We start from the raw sequence: 19,725 nt of genomic DNA on the forward strand, positions 1-19,725 counted from the left end.
GACCTTAGCAAGGGCATTCTTACAACAGTTTCTCAACTGAGAGCCAAATTAGCTTACATTTTTCATTACTAAATGGATATATAATGTGCGTAACAGCAAATTTGTAAATTATTGTGAAAATTACCATTAAAAGCCCACAAAATAGGAAAACAGCGTTTGACCCTTTCTAATAACGATTACCATCTGTTCTCATATTTTGAATGATGGACATGTGGACGCCTGCTCTTACTGCTTTGGGTTGCACTGCGAGTTGGCGTCCCAGTGCTGAGCAGTCTTCAGTTCAATGAGATTAAAATCCTCAGCGGCATTTTTAACGATCTTTTCTGACAGGTGAAGTCGGGGTTTGCCTGCCTGCATCACGCAAAGTTGTGTGTTATGACCACTTAGTCATCTGTGAACCAGTGCAGAGAGAATTCAGAAAAGGGAGTTTCCCTGGGAGCTAAATATAGTCACAGCTGCCTGGTGGGAAATCGCTCATTTTTAGTTGTTCATCACAGGAGTTGTATCCTGATCTCACCCACAGGTGCCGTTTTGGGGACCTGGGACAGCATCTTCCAGAGTGCTGGCCAGGATGTGCCCTTAGAGCCAAAGTTTTTCTAACAGAGAGCACAAATCCTTTGTCTCCTGCTTCTGCCTTGGTGGCATCAGAGGGCTGAGGTGGTGGCTCGCTGGCGTCCGTGGCCTTTGGCTGGATGAGCTGGCTGTGGTGGTTCCCCCACGTTAAATGAGGGTTGGCAGCGAGACAGCAGCTCATCTAGCTGCTGACCGCACGGATGTTGTCGCACAGATTCTGCTCACCGATGGAAGTTTCACATCCAGGTTTTTTCTCATCTCTCTCCTTGCCAGTGGGATGGAAAGGTGCTAAATTCAGAGGGGCTCCGGGCTCGGAGGTGCTTCTCTGCCAAGAAAAGCGAATTTTCTTTGCCAAGAAAAGCAGATTTTCCCCGGAGCCGGAGGGTGGCAGTGCTGCCGAGAAGCTGCTCTGCACCTCCAAGGCTCCTGCTGAACATCTCCGGGACCTGCACCCTGTGCTGCTGCGTGGCTGTGAGCCCCTTGGGACGCTGCCGCCGGCTCCTCCGTCCGCCGGTTCTCTTCTTGGCTTTTGTAAGGAGCAGTCCTTATCTGCTGGTGAGCAGGAACAGCTCTGCCCCGCCGCCAGGCTATCTGAAGCGTGCCGAGGGGAGCACCGGAGCAGTATCAGTAACCGAGATAGGCCTATCGCCTTCCAAAGTTGACAAAGGAGCCGGCAGAACGAACTGGGAGCAACGTACGTGCAATCTCCTGCATTGAACTGTCTCCTTCTGTGAGCTGGTGGGATGCTTCACTCTAAAACAGGCTGGAAAGCCAAAATGACGGCCAGGCTAATGAACGGGGAAGGGGGAACAGAACAGAACACGAAAAAGGGGGGTGGGGTGGAAAGAGACACCTTGATTTTTAAAGAAAATCCCCTTCCTTGTCACTGGTGCAGCTCTTTGGTGTTTGACGTGCCCCTGCAGGAAGGTAAATGCTCCTTTCTGACACTCCTATAGTTTGTGATCATTGTTAGAGTTTATTTCACTTTCTAGCAAAAGCCCCTTCCTTTATCATTCCATTTCTTTGTTCTAACGGAGTCGTAGGCTGAGATTGGGCTCTTCTAAAACTGACATTTATGCCTGCAAAGAAATGTCTTTCTCTCCTTTGCCCAGTGAAGTGTTTTGCTTTGAAATTTTTCTTTTTTTCTCTGATTTTTCTCTCCACAGGGGATTCGTGGCTGTCTGCCTGGTCTTTCCCACGCTGGTGCTAAGGCAGTGCTCCACGACTCATGTGAAAACTTGCTGCTCCTCAATTTCTGTGTGATAAGATACGGCCCGGTTTTACGACTGTGCTGTCCTGTCTGGGCTGATGTCTTTCACTGTATCTGTGTTTTTCTTGGAGTGCTGTATTTTAACGGTTTCCCCTTCCTCAGACGAGTAATCGTAGGACTTCCTTGGATTTTTTCCTGCATATGCAGTTCACCGTTTCCTCTTCTTCCTTTCCACATGTCCGTGTTGCTAAGATTTAGCTCCTGTGTTTTCTGATAGCATTTTGCACCGTTTCCTGGGAACTTTGCCTCCCCTCTGTAATGCTGCTTTTGCCATGGGGTGTTTCCTGGCCCATGTTTCTTGCACGGTCAGTGGTCTGCCTACCTCAGGAGGTTCTGCTATCCCAGTGCCTTTGGTCAAGTAGGTTTTTTCAGTGATCCTGGTGTAGCAACTTTACATTTCTAGGTGTAGCTGTACCTTCAGCTGCTGGTTTGGGTGAGACAACGTTAACAGCACAAAGCAGCTAGCTGGTCGGCTTGTTTTGGCACCAAACTCAGGTAGCACAACTAGCAGATAAATGGCAGTGGTGACAAGAGACAGGGAGCCAGAAATCTCAGGGGGCACACCTGCAGCTGGAAGAGGATGACCGTAAATTTTGGCCTAATTTTTTTTTTCTTATCACCTTTGGTTATACTCAGTTATATTTAGTTCGGTCTCTGCTCCTCATTGCTGGACAGCACTAAATCTTTCCAGAAGGAGAAAGGGACCTTCATGCCATGGCTGCTTCTTGGGTGGCTCTTCACTCTCCCTGGTGTCTTTATTTAAAGGAGTGATTAAAAGGATGAAAGGATGTCAGTCTGCTCCTGGGGTGTTCTTTGGAAGGTCAGTCAGAAGGTTTTGTTTTGATAGCAGCATTGCTTTACAGATCCTTTGTTATCAAGAAAAAGGACCTTGAGTTGATGTTTCTTCTGACTCTAGTTACAGAAAAAAAAAATGGCTTGGGGATTGGCATCACTGTCACATAAAACAAGGTGTTTGTGGCTTTCTTCAGAGTCCCCCACCATGAGGGGAGGATCTATCTGCGTTAGATCCGTGGGCAGGAGCTGGTGTCTGCTCAGGAGCCTCCCGTTCTAGGTATCACAGAATCACAGAATCACAGAATAGTAGGGGTTGGAAGGGACCTCTGTGGGTCATCTAGTCCAACCCCCCTGCCGAAGCAGGGTCACCTACAGCAAGCTGCACAGGACCTTGTCCAGGCGGGGCTGGAATATCTCCAGAGAAGGAGACTCCACAGCCTCCCTGGGCAGCCTGGGCCAGGGCTCCGTCACCCTCAGAGGGAAGAAGTTCTTCCTCGGGTTCAGCTGGAGCTTCCTCTGCTCCAGTTTGTGCCCATTGCCCCTTGTCCTGTCACTGGGCACCACTGAAAAGAGCTTGGCCCCATCCTCCTGACCCCCACCCTGCAGATATTTGTAGGCATTTCTAAGGTCCCCTCGCAGCCTTCTCTTCTTCAGGCTGAACAAGCCCAGTTCCCTCAACCTCTCCTCGTAGGGGAGATGCTCCAGTCCCCTCACCATCCTTGTATGTCTGTGGGGAGAACTGCTAGATTTTGAAAGTAAGAGCGCTACCCCCTTACCGCTTCTAAATGGTCTTGTTTCTGTTGGCAGACCAGAATATTCATAGATGGAGACTGGTAATTTTAAATGACAGATTTAATTAAGCAACAAAGCTGTTTTTCTTACCAGGTTGTGGGTTTCCATTGGCGCTTGTATGGTAAACGCCTGCCATCGCCCAAGGAAGGGTGTCTGACAGTCACGCCAGGCAGAGCTGGGAGGCCGGAGCCCGCGGTTCTCAGCCGCGCCTGCTGCCGGGTGTGCTTTCCTGACAACCCGATGAAAGAAAACCCTTTCGGCTTCTCTTGTGATTCGAGACTCAGACCAGACTTCTCTGAGCTGTGTGCTTCCATACCCGTCCGTCAGGCACAGCAGCAGTGAACGCGTGCGTCGGTGCTCCGCCTGGTGCGAAGGGAACGAGCCACTGCGCGCACCCCCTCGCTGAACCGCGCGGAGCTGGGTCTCCTCACCTGCAATCCTTAACGAGGTACGATCGCCCTGCCAGCTTCCAAGGTGTGTTTTGGCCAGTTGCAATTTACTTTCAGAAGGAAAAAAGCCTAAAGGTAGTTGATGTCTGCGGAGAGTTGAGCTGCAAGTCTCCTCCGTGCTCTGGTCGATACGGCACGTGCTGTTCCGCGCGGCGTCCGCACCCGCGGCAGGGCCGGTGGCGGTGAGGGCGACGGGAGCTGGTGGAGCGTGCGTCGCTGCAGACGGCTCGGGGACTTCCATGTGCTGGCTGCTGCCAGAGCGCGAACGGGGCTCCTACGGCAACGCTGCCGGGACGAGTAAGCAAACGCGCGCTGCCCAAACGAAGGGAGCGGCTTCCTGCAGCTGCTGGCCAGGCGATGGGGCTGGCTGGCAGCAGGGATCCTGCAGGCGTCAACAGAAACGGGAAGAGAAATCCTTTCGAGATACTCGTTGGCAGAAGTTTTTCCAAACGAGTCCCACGTTTCCCAATTACACACTTCTGCAGAGAGCAGTGTAATACTAATTATGCAACAGGCCCACATCTTTGGCAGCTGAACAGCTCCTGTGTCAAGCACCTCTCAATTTACTAATTTATCATTTTCTGACTGACTTATTACATTCCTAAATGCTTATCTTCTTTGCTGTTCTGTCTTGTCTGCACTGAGCCTGTCTGTCCCAGCGCTGGGAGTTCCTGAATAGATTCCAGATGTTCTTATTTACTCAGGTACGTTTCATGACGCCTCATTTAATTAACTCTTTATTGGCTTACGGGGCCTACAGCTCTTCTTCCCCTGTCTCGCCCATCTTGGTGGCCGCTGAAGTCATGACTCCTGTTCCACCGAGAGAAGGCAGCTGTGCTGAGGGGAACACGAGAGCCGCTGGCCATGCTTAGAGCAGTCAAGGAGGGGGAAACCTTCAGAGGACTTGCTCGTGGAATGGATCCAAATGCTGCCACTTGCTTTTGTGCCAAAAAATTCCCGTTTGCTGGCTTCAGACTTCTTTTTTTTTTTTTTCTCCATGGGGCTCCCTTGCCGGAGCAGCCCGTCTCTGGGTCACAGTACCCTGAGAAAAGCTGTTCAGCTGGCATGGCTTGGACTGGCGTTGTTTGTGTCCTGCATTCCTGGGCTCTGGGCTGCCTTGAGAGATAAGATCTCATGCTTCTGCAGCGGAGAAGGGGGTTCTGGGGAAGGGACCCTTCCAAATTCCAGCATGACCTTGTTTCTTAAACTGCACAGCTTTGGCTTCTCTGAGCCTTTTGCTGAGTATTTGTGCAACAGAAAAATGGGTGTAGCTGCAGTTGTTGCCGAGTGCTTTCCCTCTTCTTTCAAAACCTATTTCTAAGCAACTGAGAGCAAAAGCTCTCAGCGATGGAAGAGGCATCATCTGTTTGCTCCGGATCCTTGGTGTGCGCAGTGCATGGCGAGCTGGTTCGGTTAGATTTCAGGCCTTGGCACTTGGCACTATTAGAGAACTCATTGCTTGCAGCAAGCAGCCCAGTGTATAGCAGTGATTAACAGTGAGATCGGTGCTTTTCCCCAAAATCTGCCTTTCCAGCACAAAGCTGAACCCCGCTCCCACGCAGAGGCGGGCTGAGAGCTCCCCGTGCTGCAGCAGCAATCGTGACATCCCGTCTAGACCCCACGGGTGATGCTGTCTGCTGTGAGGCACGGAGCAACGTGACAAAAGGCTGCGGGAGGATCTGAGCAGAGCAGAAACAAAGCTTTCCTGTGCTGGAGATAATTGTGCACTAAACTATCTGGGGAGCGAGAGTTACACAGCTACTCTGGGAGTTAACTGTTGGTCGTTTGTTGGTTTTCCAGTCCGCGAGCAGAAAGTGCAGCGATTTGCACCTGGAGAGCCAGGGAGTGCCAAAGAGCCAGAGGATTAAGTGCTGAGTACGACTTCCAAGGGTACCTTGCGTCTGTCCAAATGTAATTGTGTGTGGTGAGTGGGTACAAAATGGCCTGGGAAAAAAAATAAAAATCAGGTTTTTATATTTCCTTTTGAGTTTCCCCTTTCGTCTTGGGTGGGGAGAGATGTATTTTGCTTTCTTATAGAGATGTGTGCTTAGATGTGCTGGTGGGAGATGGGGATTTGGCTGCCACTGCACTGGCTGTGGTGCAGTGCGAGTGATACTTGTTATCTGGGATGTCAGTAAAACAGCAGTGAAGAGAGATGCCGCTGACTCAGTTGTACTGTGGCTTAGTAACCAGCTTCTGACTCAGCCTGCGAAATTCCATTTTTTTGGATTAACCCCCACTGGGCAAGGCAAGGTTGGACTGAAGATGACGCGTTTTTTCGAACAGCGTTGTGATGATCCTCGCAGAATGGGTGCTTGCGCTCCCCTCGGGTACGGGTGGTGGTGCAGAGGCACTAACGCAGATTTAACGCTCCCGGTGGCTCTTGGTAACCCGGGAGGAGAGCAGGGAGAGGGTTCTGCCTGTGTTCTTCTGCTGCACATTGGCTCAGTCTCAGAGACTGAGTCTGATCTAGCTGGAAGAGCCTGTTTTTAAAGAGCTGCCTGATGCGACTAGACGTGCCAGACAGATGATTAGTGGGCAGAGTGGCGGTGCGATCCCTTTCCTGCCAGCCTTTTGCTGTGTGCCTTCTGTCCTCTGAAACCGATTTCTCCCTCTGCTTTTGCTTTGCCAAGTGCTCGTAACGGCGACGGGCTGCGTGCTGTGAGCACCGCTGCCTTGGGAACTCGGCTGCTCCCACACAGCCAGCGCTGAGTAACCCAGCTCCTGCCGCTGTTAATGTAGGAGTAATTTTTGGTTTGTGATACCGAGACTGCTGGGCTCTATGGGCAATGAAGGGTCTGTGAAAGGGGGCTACGAAAAGCACATTTCTTGTCACCAGGCTAAAACCTACTGTATGGGGTCTGCATTGCCATGGGAGATCTCAGGAGCTCACAGACTGGAAGAGGTTGATAAGTGCAGCCTTCGCTTAATAGAGAAAGGAAAACGTATCCCACGCCTCCTACTCTCCCTGACGTTGTCCTGGGCTAGGGCAGTGCCAACACCTTGCACCCGTTAAGGAGAGGGCAAAGCAAAGGGGCAGGGGGTTTCCACAGCCCCGAATAAGGAGCCAGAGCTGGGCTCCTGGTCTTCCTGGGCTGCCTTGGGAGAGAGGGGCTTTGCTGGGGAGTGACCGGGGGCAGGAACCTGCCTCTTCCTGCTGCCCTCTGCCTGGCTGCTCCCGCCACTTCGGTTGCCCGCTCTGGGTTTTGCAGGCTGGTTCTCTGCAGCTGGTGGTTGCTGGTGCTGAGGCAGGAGTCCTGGGCTGGCTCAGGCGCGTTCCTGTGGAGGTCTGGAGCTCAGGCAAAGGACGACTTCACACACCGAAGATCTCAGTGTGGCAGCAGCCCTGGGATGAGGACCCAGCTTGATGTTTGAAGAGCACCGGATTTCTCCACTTGACTGCAGAGAGCCTGGGAGCTACTGCCCCAAGTATGTGCTGCGCTGCGAGCCCTGCCAGGTTTCCTGCCTCCATGGGCAGGGTTTGGCCACGCTCCTCCCTCGGGGCCAGTCATTTCCCCTCCATCACCTCCCCCTGGGGCCCTGCAGATGTTCTATCTTCCCTTGTCAAATCTCTATCCAGCTCTGATCTGCACCTCCGGTGCGCTCTCTGACGTACGAGGCAACTTCTTCCTCACCCTGCTCGAGGAAGTTTCCGCTTCCCCACCACATGCCGCTGAAGGACACGGTCGTGTCTGCAGTCATGCTTCCAGGTGGTCACGAAGATGCTGAGCTGCACAGGTTAACCCCAGAAGGAGCTCTCCCGCGGAGGAGAGCGGTCCGCAGAGAGGTAAGCTCAGTGTCCCAGGGTGCTGCTTTCTCACCCGCAGAAATGCGTGTCACACGTGCACGCTAACCCTCGCGAGTGCGCGCACCCACGCAGAGCCTACCCGGCTCGAGCAGCCGCAGGCTGTGGGGGTGTTGGAAAACGTTCCTGACTCAAGCTCGAGAACACATTGTTAAAGCAAGGCTCTGCGTTTTGTTGTTGCTGACTTTCAAGTGAAATGGGCAGAGACACGCAGTGCGCTGTCCTACCTGCTGAGAGCATAAAGGGAACAAAAGCTGCCACAAAACCCTACAGCCGAGAGAAATGCCTTTGTAATTTTAGAAACAGAGCTGCTGTGGAAACAAGATGGTGTAAGAGTAAGTGCTCCTCGGTGGTGGTGCAAGCCTAATGCTTCAGCCATCCCTGCGGGACAAGGTTGGTCTGCAATTTGAAATACGAAGGACCTGACTCTCGCTGTGTCCTGTAAAAGGCAGAAAGTAAAGTGGGACCAGAAGCTGAGAGGCACAAGCAGGCTGCGGAGCTTGCATGGCACAGGGAAAGCAGGCGCTCCGCTCCCCTGGGCGTGCGGGAAGACGCTGGGCCCTCCGGCCCGGTGGGCACAGCAGCGTCGGTGCTTTTTCCATGCCGTGGGCTGTGGATGAGTTGTTGTTAATTGCTGTGCAAGGGAAAGGCACTTGGTGCCTTCTGGAATGCTGCTTTTTGGGATTGTGCCTGTGTTTTCGGAAGCTGCTCCCTAGCACCGTTACAACGAAGGTCTGTTACCTCTTGAGGGTGGCTGTCGGCTTGACTGACGTTAGCAGCATAGCAAAGCCATCTCCAGCCCGAACAGGCCGGGGAACCAGCAGGCTGCCCCTCACCCCACAAGAGATGAGGGCAAGTGAGAATTTGCCAGATCCCAGACTTGATTTCCCTCCTACCCAGCTGCTGATGCGACCCTGCGGTCTGTGCTTCAGCCCAGCCTCTTGCACAGCTGCCCTGTGCCAAGCGTTCATCCCTCCTCGCTCTCTGCTCTTCTGCAGAGCTCTTACTGGAGGAGCTCGAAGCCTTTTACAGCCGTGCCTGGACCAGGCCTGTCCCTGGGGATGGCCGTCTGCCCTGCGTGAGCAGTGGAGCCTTCTGCATCTTTCCAGCAAGGGCTGTGTATTTTTGGGGCGCAGGACAGCAAACTGCCTTCCGCACTCGGAGCTGCGCTGGAGCTGCTCAGTGATCGGGAAAGCCGAAACCTGGTGTAGACCAGCAACCTGAGACGCTGAGAGTGTTGTAGCCCCGGGCATCATCAAGGCAGCCTGTGCTGAGGTGGGAGGTCAGCCCCGGTCTCCAGGCGTTTGCACTGCAGCCCCACCACTGTTCACCCTGTCCCAACAGAAACGGGCTCTAGCACTGGTCACAGAATCACAGAATCACAGAATGGTAGGGGTTGGAAGGGACCTCTGTGGGTCATCTAGTCCAACCCTCCTGCCGAAGCAGGGTCACCTACAGCAAGCTGCACAGGACCTTGTCCAGGCGGGTCTGGAATATCTCCAGAGAAGGAGACTCCACAGCCTCCCTGGGCACCCTGTTCCAGGGCTCCATCACCCTCAGATATCTGCTCGGAGGAGAGCGGAGCTGTGGCCGAGGCCAGGCACTGCTTCAGCCAAGTGGAAAGGTGAGCCTGGACGGGCCGTCTGCTTTCAGTGCAGTCTCACCCTGCATTCTGCAGCACACTCCCGGTCCGGTGTGATGCAGAGGTGTATCATGCTAGGCAGCAAGTTCATCTCGGGGCTGGGAGGAAGCCAGCGCTGGAGGTTGCCTCTGGGAACTTGCCAGATGCTTGAGGCTTGGTACGGTATTTACTAAAGCTAACCACATCCAAATAAAATAGAGGCTTTGCCATCAGCCCTTTTCCTGCGCGCTGAAACGGTCCTTGTGCTTTCCCTGTTGATCTGTAGAAATCCCCTGGGCCTTTGCAGTCCCTCCTCTCACACTGCCTCCACTGCAGTTCACTTCAAGCCTGATGCAATTTGTACTTTTAATATTAAAGAACTTGAACCACTGGATTGTGGCTCGATAGAATAGGAAAGGACAATGTTAGGCCAGCTCAGCAGACAGCTCTGTGTCTGGCATTAGATATGTATCTCATTTACGGTGGCAGCCTGTGGTCTCATGCAAACATGCCTCCGAGGAGGATCAAGGTGAAACACCAGGGATGTGGCCCTGGTGACAAGCCCAAGACAAGCAAATGAGGCAGATGCCCGCTCTTGCCTGCGGGCTTTGGCTGGTGGAGGAGTGGATGCGTGCTGGTGGGCTGGAGCGAGGAGGGAGGCTGTCGGCATGCCCAGCCCCTCGGGGCGGCTCTGCAAGAGACCCCAAAGGCTGATGAAGAACATGAAACTCTGCGGAGCAGGACCTCAGGAGCCAGGGTGCTGCCCGAGGGCAGGTCACGGGTAGGAAGCACTGCGCCCTGACCCACCAGGGTTACCAGCAGATGGGGAAGTGCCCTGCAGCACCCCAACTGCCACATCCACCTTGCTTGTGGGTATCTGGCGGAGTGATGCCCAGCCAAAGGACAGGTATGTGTGTCTTGAGAGGGTGGGGGGGGGTTATGTCATGACTTGGGGTTTAAGTGGCCCTCGGAGAACCCAGCGGATGGGATGAGCAGCGGCTGGAGGTCAGCTGTCAGCCAGAGGTGCGTAGCATTTCTCAGGGGGACTTGTTCCCTGCTGTCTCGGCTGCAGGAGAAGCCAGGACTGTCGCTCTGCAGAAAGGTTTGCTATGCTGCTGGGGGCATTCCCTACCAGATGACAGGCAACGCCCTTGGGTTTTTCCTCCAGATCTTCCTGCTGGATGTTGTGCAGGTGAGTGGCCACGTGAGGTGGGGTTATCTGCAAGGGGCTTAGCAGAAGCTCAGCAGATCGGGGCAAGAGTAGAGTTTGGTGGGTGGCCAAAGCCCTTGGAAATGCTCATCAGAATTAGGCATTCGAACTGGATCAAAATCACGCGATGCAGATATTGTTGGTAGGAATGCAGGAGACGTTTCCAGGCCATTTCAATGCTTGGAATGGTCTCCAGGGGATCCAGATGAAACGTTAGCTGGAGCGAGCTGCATCGTGCTGACTGCTCGCGGCTTTGCGCCAGGGCTTCTTTCCCTTTCAAGCTGTGGTTTCCATTTCTCCCACAGCTGGAGCCATTCCATGCCTCTTTGATCATTTTCCTTGGAAGAGCCTGGGATGCGGTTTCTGACCCTGCCATTGGCTTCCTAGTCAGCAAGAGCCCGAGGAGAAAATACGGCAAGCTGGTCCCATGGTGAGTGTCCGGGCTGGAGCCTCAGGAAGGTCTTTGCTGGGCTCTGATTCCTTGAGTGCTAGCACACGGAGGCAGCTGGGACGCCTCACGGGGTGTTTAGTGTGATTGTGGCTTACAGAGAATTACAAAATCTTAACATCACAAGGACACTAAAGATAACATAACTTGTGGTGGGGTCCATATGTCATTGTGATGAAAGAGGAGGAATGCACTGCAAACTTGTCCGCTTGCTCTTTCTCTGGGGCCTCGCGTTTTTGAGGCTGTGGTGGTCGGTGCTCTGAGAGTCCTGTGTGGTGGCAGGTACCGAGTCTGGCGGTCAGCTCTGCCCGCAGCTCTCCACCAGGCCGGAACCACGGGCAGATCTTGCACGTAGAGAGTTACTGCTGCCCCCAAGGTTCTGCTGCAGGGCAAGGACTTGAAGTAGTTAAGCAAGAGAGTAAGAAATGTTGGACAACTTAGACATTGCTTTTTCTCTCAAGGTTTGTGTTCAGCCCCCCTCCCCGAGCCTGACTGATGGAGACTCATTTGAGCAAAGCTGCTTCCTCTTGCAGATCTCGATCTTGCAGTAGCTGGGCTGTGTTTTGGAATCTGGTGAAGAGGCTGTGCAATGTAGCTCAGCTTGTGCCATGAGAAGTGGACACCGCTGTAACTGTGGGTCACATCTGACCAGCTCTGCTTCCTCCCCAGGATCGCATGCTCCATGCCGTTCGGGGTGCTCTGCTACTGCATGATGTGGTCCACCCTCTCGGATGCCACCCCTGCCTCCCTGAAGTTCCTGTGGTACCTGCTGATGTACAGCTTCTTCCAGACTTGCATGACTGTAAGGAACATGGTGCCTGGGGCTGTCTTACACCTTATCCTGTCCTGCAAGGGCTGGGGACATGGTCAGCTGGGGAGTCCCAGCCCCAGCCGCTCCAGCAAGGGCTCTGGAGCGGAGTCTGGGAGAGCTCTCGCTGGGGAGCAGTGAGGGATGCAGAATGGCACAGACCATGCCTGCAGGGGATCACAGAAGAGGGTGAAAAGCCGCCTGTGTGCAGGGGTGGCACAGAAGGCAGCATTATCTGCTGTGTGTAGGGACGAGGGGGGTCGTGACCAGCAAACCAGGGAAGCAGCAGCTGGAGCTGTGTTTGAACTGTGCTCTCCCTAGTGCCACCACGTGCCGTACTCATCCCTGACAATGTTCCTGGGAGGAACCCAGAGAGACCGGGACTCAGCCACTGCCTACAGTAAGTGTCTGTGCCCCTACAACCCCCCGCTGCCTGCGTTCCTGGGAGAGCCTCCCCAGAGGAGACGTGAATAAGTTCTCCTGGCTTTGAAGAGGCTGCAGAGTGGATGGGGTAAGCCAGGGATGAAACCAGTCATCTTCTGGGAAGAATCTACCTGCAGAAACGTTTCTTAGATCTGTATCATCCCTAAGGGACTCAGGACTCAGATTTACTGGTTCCAACATTAGAGCATTTGCCACTGGAGCCAAGGGAAAAAATCAGAGCAAGTAGAAATAGCAGGTCTCTTCCGGGGCAGCTCGGGGTGTTGGTGACTCCAATTCCATTCCCAAAGCTGGTCTCTTCCCTGGTCTGAGGGATGTGTCCTATCAGCCTGGGACTGGGACTGAGGTTTCTCTCCTGGCAGGAATGGGGATGGAGGTGTTTGGCACGCTCCTTGGGTCGGGAATCCAGGGACAGATTGTGGGCAGCTACCATGCCCGCATGACGAACGGCTGTTACGTGTCGAACGAGACCCTGCCCAATACCAGCACCTACAGCCTCACGGACTCGCTGGAGAACACGGTGAGGGCTGGCCCGTCTGCCCCCCTGCTCCTGCCACGAGCTCTGGGGCAGGCACTGCTGGCCGTGCTGCCAGCTCTGTGTGTGGTACCCGCACTGTCACTCTGCGCTGTCTCTCGTTTTCCAGCGTAGAGCCTACGTATTTGCATCTCTGGTCCTGGGCTCAATCTATTGCCTGTCCTGCCTGATTCTCATCTTCGGAGTCAGGGAGCAGCCTGGTAAGGTCCATTTAGACGCAATCTGAAGGGTGCCCAGCGGCAGTGGATGGTGAGGATGGGGTTGCAGAGGGAGGTGTGAGGCAGAGGGAGCCGGGCACCTCTGTGCGGGACGGCTCTCTGCGTGTGGGGCTCAGAAACACAACTCAGACTTGGATGCTGAGACCCTCCTCGGTCTGTGCTGGCAGCATCTTGCTCCCGCAGAGGAGAGATGCTCCAGAGGAAGGAAGGCTCAGGCTGCCTTGGAGCTCCTGCGGGCCTGGGACAGGGTCTGCAGCTCACTGAGCAGGTCTCGCCAACACGCAGCCTCCAGAGCTACGTGGGCCAGCCCGGCGTGCAGTGTAAAGAGGCAAAATCCTGCCTGTAGCTGACGCCATGGCTGTTGTCTCTGCACCGAGACAGGAGACTCCGATAGCTCCTCGCCCAGCTGAGCTGCACCCCAGACACAGCAGTGCAACCCCCCTGTGCCTCCCACCTCATCGCATTTGTTCTGGCAGCTCCAGTGCCAGCCCTGCTGTCTCTTCCCTCAGGGCCCCTCAGCCCGCTGGGGAAGGTCGAGCTGCCCTTTGCCAGCTGCCTGAGGATGATCGTGGGACACAAGCCCTACACCCAGCTGCTGTGTGGCTTCCTCTTCGCATCCCTCACCTTCCAGGTGCGAGACCTGCCACGGCAGGAGGAGAACTTGGACGATGAGATGTCCAGGCAAGTTATCCAAGTCGTGAACTCGGGACCCCCATCCACGAACGTCTCCGTGTTGCTTTCCCAGATCACACAGGGGATCTTTGCCTTCTTCTGTACTCATGCCGCGGGGCTGGCGGGAAAGTTCCAGCATTTGGTGCTCATCATGTTGGTAAGTGAGCCCCAGGCAGACCTTCTTGGTGGAGGGGTCGATCCCTGGGTCACCCCAACCCTCCAGCAGGGACAGCTCAGCTTCGTGGAGTCGTGTGCTGCTGCTTCTGCCCATCAGCAAGGACGTCACCCAGGCAGACACTGGCAGTCCTGGGGTGCATGGCTAAGAACCCTTTGGTTCTCTCCTCAGGTCACAGCTTCCCTCTCTATTCCCTTTTGGCAGTGGTTTTTGGGGAGATTTGGAAAGAAAACAGCAGCATCACTGGGCCTGGCGGTGAGTTTGCCCATGGCTGTGGCCTGAGCAGCCCTGCGAGGGGACAGCAGCCTCGCGCCAGCTGCTCGTGGTGCCTGGGGAGAAGAGCTGGCTGGCAGCTTAGGGTGGCACTGAGCACAGTGTCCTCTGCACGGTGACCAGGAGTTCAGCCAGTAGCTGATGGCAGCTCTGCACTTCCTTGTGTCTGGTATCAGTGGCTATGGCTTCACAGAGCTTTGCATTAAGGTGCAGGGGGGCCAAGGGACCATCCCGGGGACAGTGGGGAGATGATTTTTTGCAGCATGGCCCAGCCAAGGGCTCAGGCTCTGAGACTGCGTGGCTGTGGAGCTGGTGAGCAGCGCGTGCTCAGGTGCTCTACCACCACACCAGTCTCATGTGCACGAGCAAACATCGTCCTGCGGCCTCTGTGCTGCTCCAGGACCTCGCACGCTTGATGCAGGTGATCCGAGTTCTGCCGGGCAGCAACACGAGAGGCGTGGGGAGGGAAGCGCAGGCTGTGCACCACGCTTGGCCGGGGCTGGGAAGCAGCCTGCTCATCCGACGCGTGTCCTGGCTGCTGCCTGGCTCTGCAGATCAGCAAGGAAATCCCATTTGGCATTTTCACAGAATCACAGAATCACAGAATAGTAGGGGTTGGAAGGGACCTCTGTGGGTCATCTATCCAACCCCCCTGCCGGAGCAGGGTCACCCAGAGCAGGCTGCACAGGATCTTGTCCAGGCGGGTCTTGAATATCTCCAGAGAAGGAGACTCCACAACCTCCCTGGGCAGCCTGTTCCAGTGCTCCGTCACCCTCAGAGGGAAGAAGTTCCTCCTCATGTTCAGACGGAACTTCCTGTGCCTCAGTTTGTGCCCATTGCCCCTTGTCCTGTCACTGGGCACCACTGAAAAGAGCTTGGCCCCATCCTCCTGACACCCACCCTTCAGATATATTTTGCAGAATTAGGCCCTCAAATCCCATTGAAGATCTATCTCCAGATGCCTTCCCTACAGACACTGGGTGCAGCCACAGCAGATCCAGCTTTCCAGTTTAGCTGCTCAGCTCCGTTCCCTCTGTAACCATCCCCTCTTTACCCATGAGGAAGGTTTTTCTGCCAGGGCCCCCATGCTGCGCTGCACAGGGGACGGGAGCAGTTCTGTTTATGAAACGTGTGGGGAAGGGGGGGAGCGTGGCCTTCGGTTGGGCAGACACACACAAGCTGCCTGTGAGCAGCAGAAAGGGCCCATGCGCTTTTCTTTTTCCTTTTCCTCTCGCCACGCAGCTGATCATCCCAGCCCTGGTGGCCGTCACCCAGGTGACGCACAACTTCCTGGCCTTCGTCTTCCTGGTGACCATGGCAGGCTGCAGCATGGCCGTGCTCTACCTTTTACCGTGGTGAGCAGAGGCACCTCCGAGCCTCCCGTCAGGCGGAGAGGAGGGGAAGGGTGCTGGGAAAGCACTACCCGCGCCGAGCCAAGGCTGCCCGTGTGCTCAGCACAGCAGCTTTTCGGCTGCGGAGGGACGTGTGGAGGTGGCACTGGGAAGGGACGTGGATGTGCTCCACGGTCCCCCAGCAGCATCGGTCGGGCTGCGTTCGGGGTGGGCAGCAAGACGCCAGTCATTGCGCAAGGCGCTGTTTTTCTTCTCTTTTTCTGAGGCAGCTGCCGCGCCCTCTCTGCGAGAGGCTCTGCCCCGTTTGCCTAAGGCAGAGGACAGGCACGAAGCGGTCTCCGGAGTGGGGTTCTGCAAGGGGTTTCTGTCTGTCTCTGCTGCTTGGAGAGGCCTCGGAGCGGCTGCAGCTGAGTTCTGCTGGCGTGGGTGTCACCAACGTGTCTGCGGGGCTGTCTGTCCCCAGGTCCATGCTGCCAGATGCGGTGGACGACTTCATGCTGAGGAACCCCAGCTGCCTCAACCTGGAGGCTCTCTTCTACTCGTTTTATGTCTTCTTCAACAAGTTTGCAGGTGGCCTTGCCGTGGGGATATCGACGCTGAGTTTACAGTAAGCCCCAAACACTGCCTCCCCCCTTTTGTCAGCCCAGCACAGGCACTTTCCACGGCTGTTTTCTAGAGCATCTGACAGGAGATGCTGGCATGAGCCACAGGGCTACCCAAGTTGGCCTTTCCAACATCTGCTGGGAGCAAGAGGAGCAGACAGGAATGGGAATTTCCCAAAACTGGGCCTCTGATACCAGAGAACAGCGACGGAGGTGTCTGCTTGCCTTTCTGCAGTGACCCAGTGGGGCTGGGGGAAGGAAAACCACTCTCCTCTCCAGTTTTGCAGGTTACCATGCTGGAGACTGCACACACAACCGCTCCGTCATCCTCGCCCTGCAGCTTCTCATGGCCCCAGTCCCAATCAGCCTGCTGCTCGTTGCCATAACCATTTTCTGCCTCCATCCCATCAACGAGGAGAGGAGGAAGCAGATGAGAGTGGAGATGGAGGCAATGGGGTAAATTTGAGCTCCTTGAAGGAGCGGGGTCACCTAGCTCTAGTCTGAGTGTCTGCGTTGGTCCTAGCCTGACACAGAAATGTCGTGGAGAGGACTCCACGTGTCCAGGCCGGCTCCCGGTGCCTGGGCTACGATCCTCTCTAGGGCTTCCCAAAGGGCTTTGGGTGTGTTTTGGGGGCTGCTGACTTCACACCAGGCTTCGTGAGCGCTCATGTTCCTTTTAACAGGCACCAGGTACAGCACGGCAGCCGAGAATAAACCCAGAAGCGGGTGAGTTCACCGGGAAGGACGCGGATTTGCTGCGCTGTCAGGATGTGCTGCTGTCAGGGAAAGTCGTCGCTTCCTGTTGTTCCCTGTTCCCGTGTCCCAAAGGCTTGTTTTGCATCCTGACCCCCTCCCGGCTGGCAGGCACAGGACAGGGAGGGGGTCCTGCTGCGGCCCCGGCCCTGCCACCTCACCAGAGCGGCTTTCTCCAGGGCTTGACCTCGCCGGTCTTTTGGCAAGTCCTGACTGATCTGGGCAAGGCAGATCCACGCTCTCCTTCTGGCAGAGCCCGCAGTGCCGGGGAGGAAGGGCCCGCGCCAGCCTCGGAGCGGTGCTCACACACGCTGGGGTGCCGAGGTGTCACTTAACCTTGGGGGAAAGCGTGCACGAAGAACACAGGGACTGGTTTTGAGAGGAAACTGGTTTTGACCAGTTTTTAGGAAAAATACTGCTGAGATAGTGCATGTCTTTGTGCCCTTGCGCAGGGAAAAGTTTAGAATTTCTTTGAACAAGGGTGAAGTTCAAGCCAGCGGTGTCTTACAGCATGTGCAGAAGCACTGACACCTGGCAGCAGCGTGGTGGAAGCCAGCGCTGTCTGTCTGTCTGTCTGCCCAGGCCTCGTTAGCTGAGTCACTTCTGGGAAACCAGCGGCTTCTCGGTGCAAGAGGCTGCAGGAATGGGCTGCGCTGCCTCCGCTCAGGCAGCCGGGGGGCTTCTGGCAGCTTGTCCTGCTTTTTGCCAGGCTGGGAGGTTATGGCAGAGGTGTCAAACGAATGGCAAGAAGAGCTGAGTCGCTTTTAAATCCTAGCCCGTTGCTAGATCTCCCACAGCAGCATCTGTGAGAGCTGCTCGGCACCCCCACATCTCTCCTGGCAACAGTGAGGGGGCAGTGGGGGGAAGAGAGGAGGAATCAGCCATCTCGTGGCTGGCAGCGCTGAGCCGCGTTCAGCCTCGCGCAGAGGCAGAGAGGGAGGCTGGTTATTTTTAGGGCTAGAGCTGTATCTGACCGCTGGTTGACCTTGCAGCTCTCCAGTCTGGTGCACACTGGCAGCATCTGAGCAAATTACTCCCCAGTTGGGCGCTGAATTAATTTGAAGCCTGAAGTCTTGTGGTGCAACTTTGCCATCAGTGGGGGAGATGGTGCGTTCCAGCTGCGGCAGGGCACCTGCAGGATCGTTGCAGCAGTCCAGACGGAGAACGATTTCTCAGACACACCGAGGGGCTCCTTTTTTTTCCTCTATTTCTTTTTTTGTTGTTTTGTTTTCTGGAGTGTGAAGGATGCTCCTTGGGATCGCCTGACTAAGCCCGCGGTCGGGTGTTGGGATGCACTGCCCTCTGCCACCGCGCTGCTTTCAGCCCTGCTGCCTCTGGATTTAGGAACAAGCACGTGCCTTCGAGCGTCGAGGAAACACCCCGATTGCTGAGAGTTTAAAGTCCTGTGGAAGGCAGGAATGATCTTCAAAGGTCATGTGCTCCTGGGGCAGAGGAGTGGGCTTGACCTGGAGCTCCCAGCCTGCAGCACCGGCCATGAACGGGCCCCAGGCGCTGCAGAGCGGGAACGGACCAGTGCAGAGCTGGGAGCTGCTGGTGTGCATGGTCCCTGCCAGCCCCGCTGCTCCCCGGCGTGCTGCTTCTGTGTATCAGATAACATCCCATTTTTTTACGCTATTAAATCTGAATGGTCATGCTTTTCTCTCTTGGTATTTCTTATTTTGTGAGTTCTGCCAGTATACAAGCTGGAGGGCAGGGAGTGTTTTAGGCAGAAGTCGCATGTTTTCAAGCCTTTGTGCTTTCTCCAGAGCTGAGACATCAGAATCTGACCCGAACCCTTCCTGGGTCTTGACCAGCTGGACCCTGAGCAGTTGAGGGGTGGTCAAACCTGGGGGAGCTCCTCACCCCTGGCCAAGTACTGGTTGTTGTGGTGGCCTTGCTTGCTGGCAAGAGGAGCAGGGTATGCCAGGGAGACCCCAAGACACCCCACCCAGGGCAAGAGCTGCGAGGAGGTTGCAGTGCCCAACGTGCCTGCCCCAGCGTGGCAAGGGCTGTAGCGTGGGCACACATCGAGCAGTGTTTTTCCCTTCCAGATCCTTGTTTATCACTGGCCCTTCTAGGGCGAGCAGGCCCAGCTCTTCACCAAGACAGCACGAATCTGGAGGGATGAGAGCCTGCCCCTTTTTCTCCCCTGTTATTTTTCGTCTTGACCCTGGGTCTCACGCATCTGACGGGTGTGTTCATGGAAAGTCAGCGACTGCAGGCACCTTCTCTGTGTCATAGATTTAACATAAAAAATAACTCTATGGCATCCAGCAAGAAAAAAAAAACCCTTGGTATCTCAGAATGTAAAAGATGCAAGCAAGGAACAGAAGCAATTAAATGTTGCTTCAACTCATTATCTGCTTTTTTCAGTCTCATCCTCTTGTGTCCCATTTTAATGCACTTGCTGAAAATACCGGCTTTTCATTAGTCTCTCGGCTGTCCTTGGAACTTCTCTGCTCCCTTGGGGACACTCCAGTTCATCTCCTTGAAGTGAGGAAATAGGACGCTTTGAGGCAAAAATCCTGGGCCTGGACAGATTTTTTTATTTTTTTTCTTTTTTACCAAAAAAGAAAGTAGTTGCTGTTGTTCCCAGAAGAAAGTCCTTTTGAATGTGGCATTGTTCAAACCCGTGTGTCTTTTGTTGAACACGCGATCGGGCCAGCGCTGAGGGGAGCAGCCCGGGGAGTGGTGTTTGAACAGCGATCTCTGCAACCGCACCTTCTCCGGCGGCTGGCACCGCACGGGCCTCACAGTTCTCACAGCCCAGTCTTGGGATCTGTGGAAATAAAGAAAAGTCTTACTGGGGGGCTGGGGAGCGCGGCCGGCGGGGTCCCGGGGCTCTGCAGCGGCCTGCGCTAGGCCGCAAGCCCGGGGCTGGCCGGGCTCGCTTCTGCCAGGCCCCGCGCTTCTCGGGGCTACGAATGGCGGAG

At 55.2% G+C, this 19,725-nt stretch overlaps 1 protein-coding gene across 1 annotated transcript; it reads left to right on the top strand.

Annotated features, from left to right (window-relative positions):
- The first annotated feature begins 7,117 nt into the window (after nt 1–7,117).
- On the top strand, nt 7,118–17,860 carry LOC104328317 (sodium-dependent lysophosphatidylcholine symporter 1-like). The gene is made up of 15 exons (XM_075438601.1): nt 7,118–7,308; nt 7,460–7,666; nt 10,378–10,497; nt 10,821–10,945; nt 11,633–11,765; nt 12,093–12,171; nt 12,575–12,732; nt 12,857–12,947; nt 13,475–13,794; nt 13,984–14,067; nt 15,328–15,440; nt 15,901–16,044; nt 16,319–16,495; nt 16,723–16,765; nt 17,785–17,860. The coding sequence occupies exons 2-14, from the start codon at nt 7,547–7,549 to the stop codon at nt 16,751–16,753; spliced, it is 1,695 nt and encodes a 564-aa protein (XP_075294716.1). The 5' UTR covers nt 7,118–7,308; nt 7,460–7,546; the 3' UTR covers nt 16,754–16,765; nt 17,785–17,860.
- The last annotated feature ends 1,865 nt before the right edge of the window (nt 17,861–19,725 follow it).

Source organism: Opisthocomus hoazin, chromosome 18 (assembly GCF_030867145.1).
Source record: "Opisthocomus hoazin isolate bOpiHoa1 chromosome 18, bOpiHoa1.hap1, whole genome shotgun sequence".
Classification (NCBI taxonomy): domain Eukaryota; kingdom Metazoa; phylum Chordata; class Aves; order Opisthocomiformes; family Opisthocomidae; genus Opisthocomus; species Opisthocomus hoazin.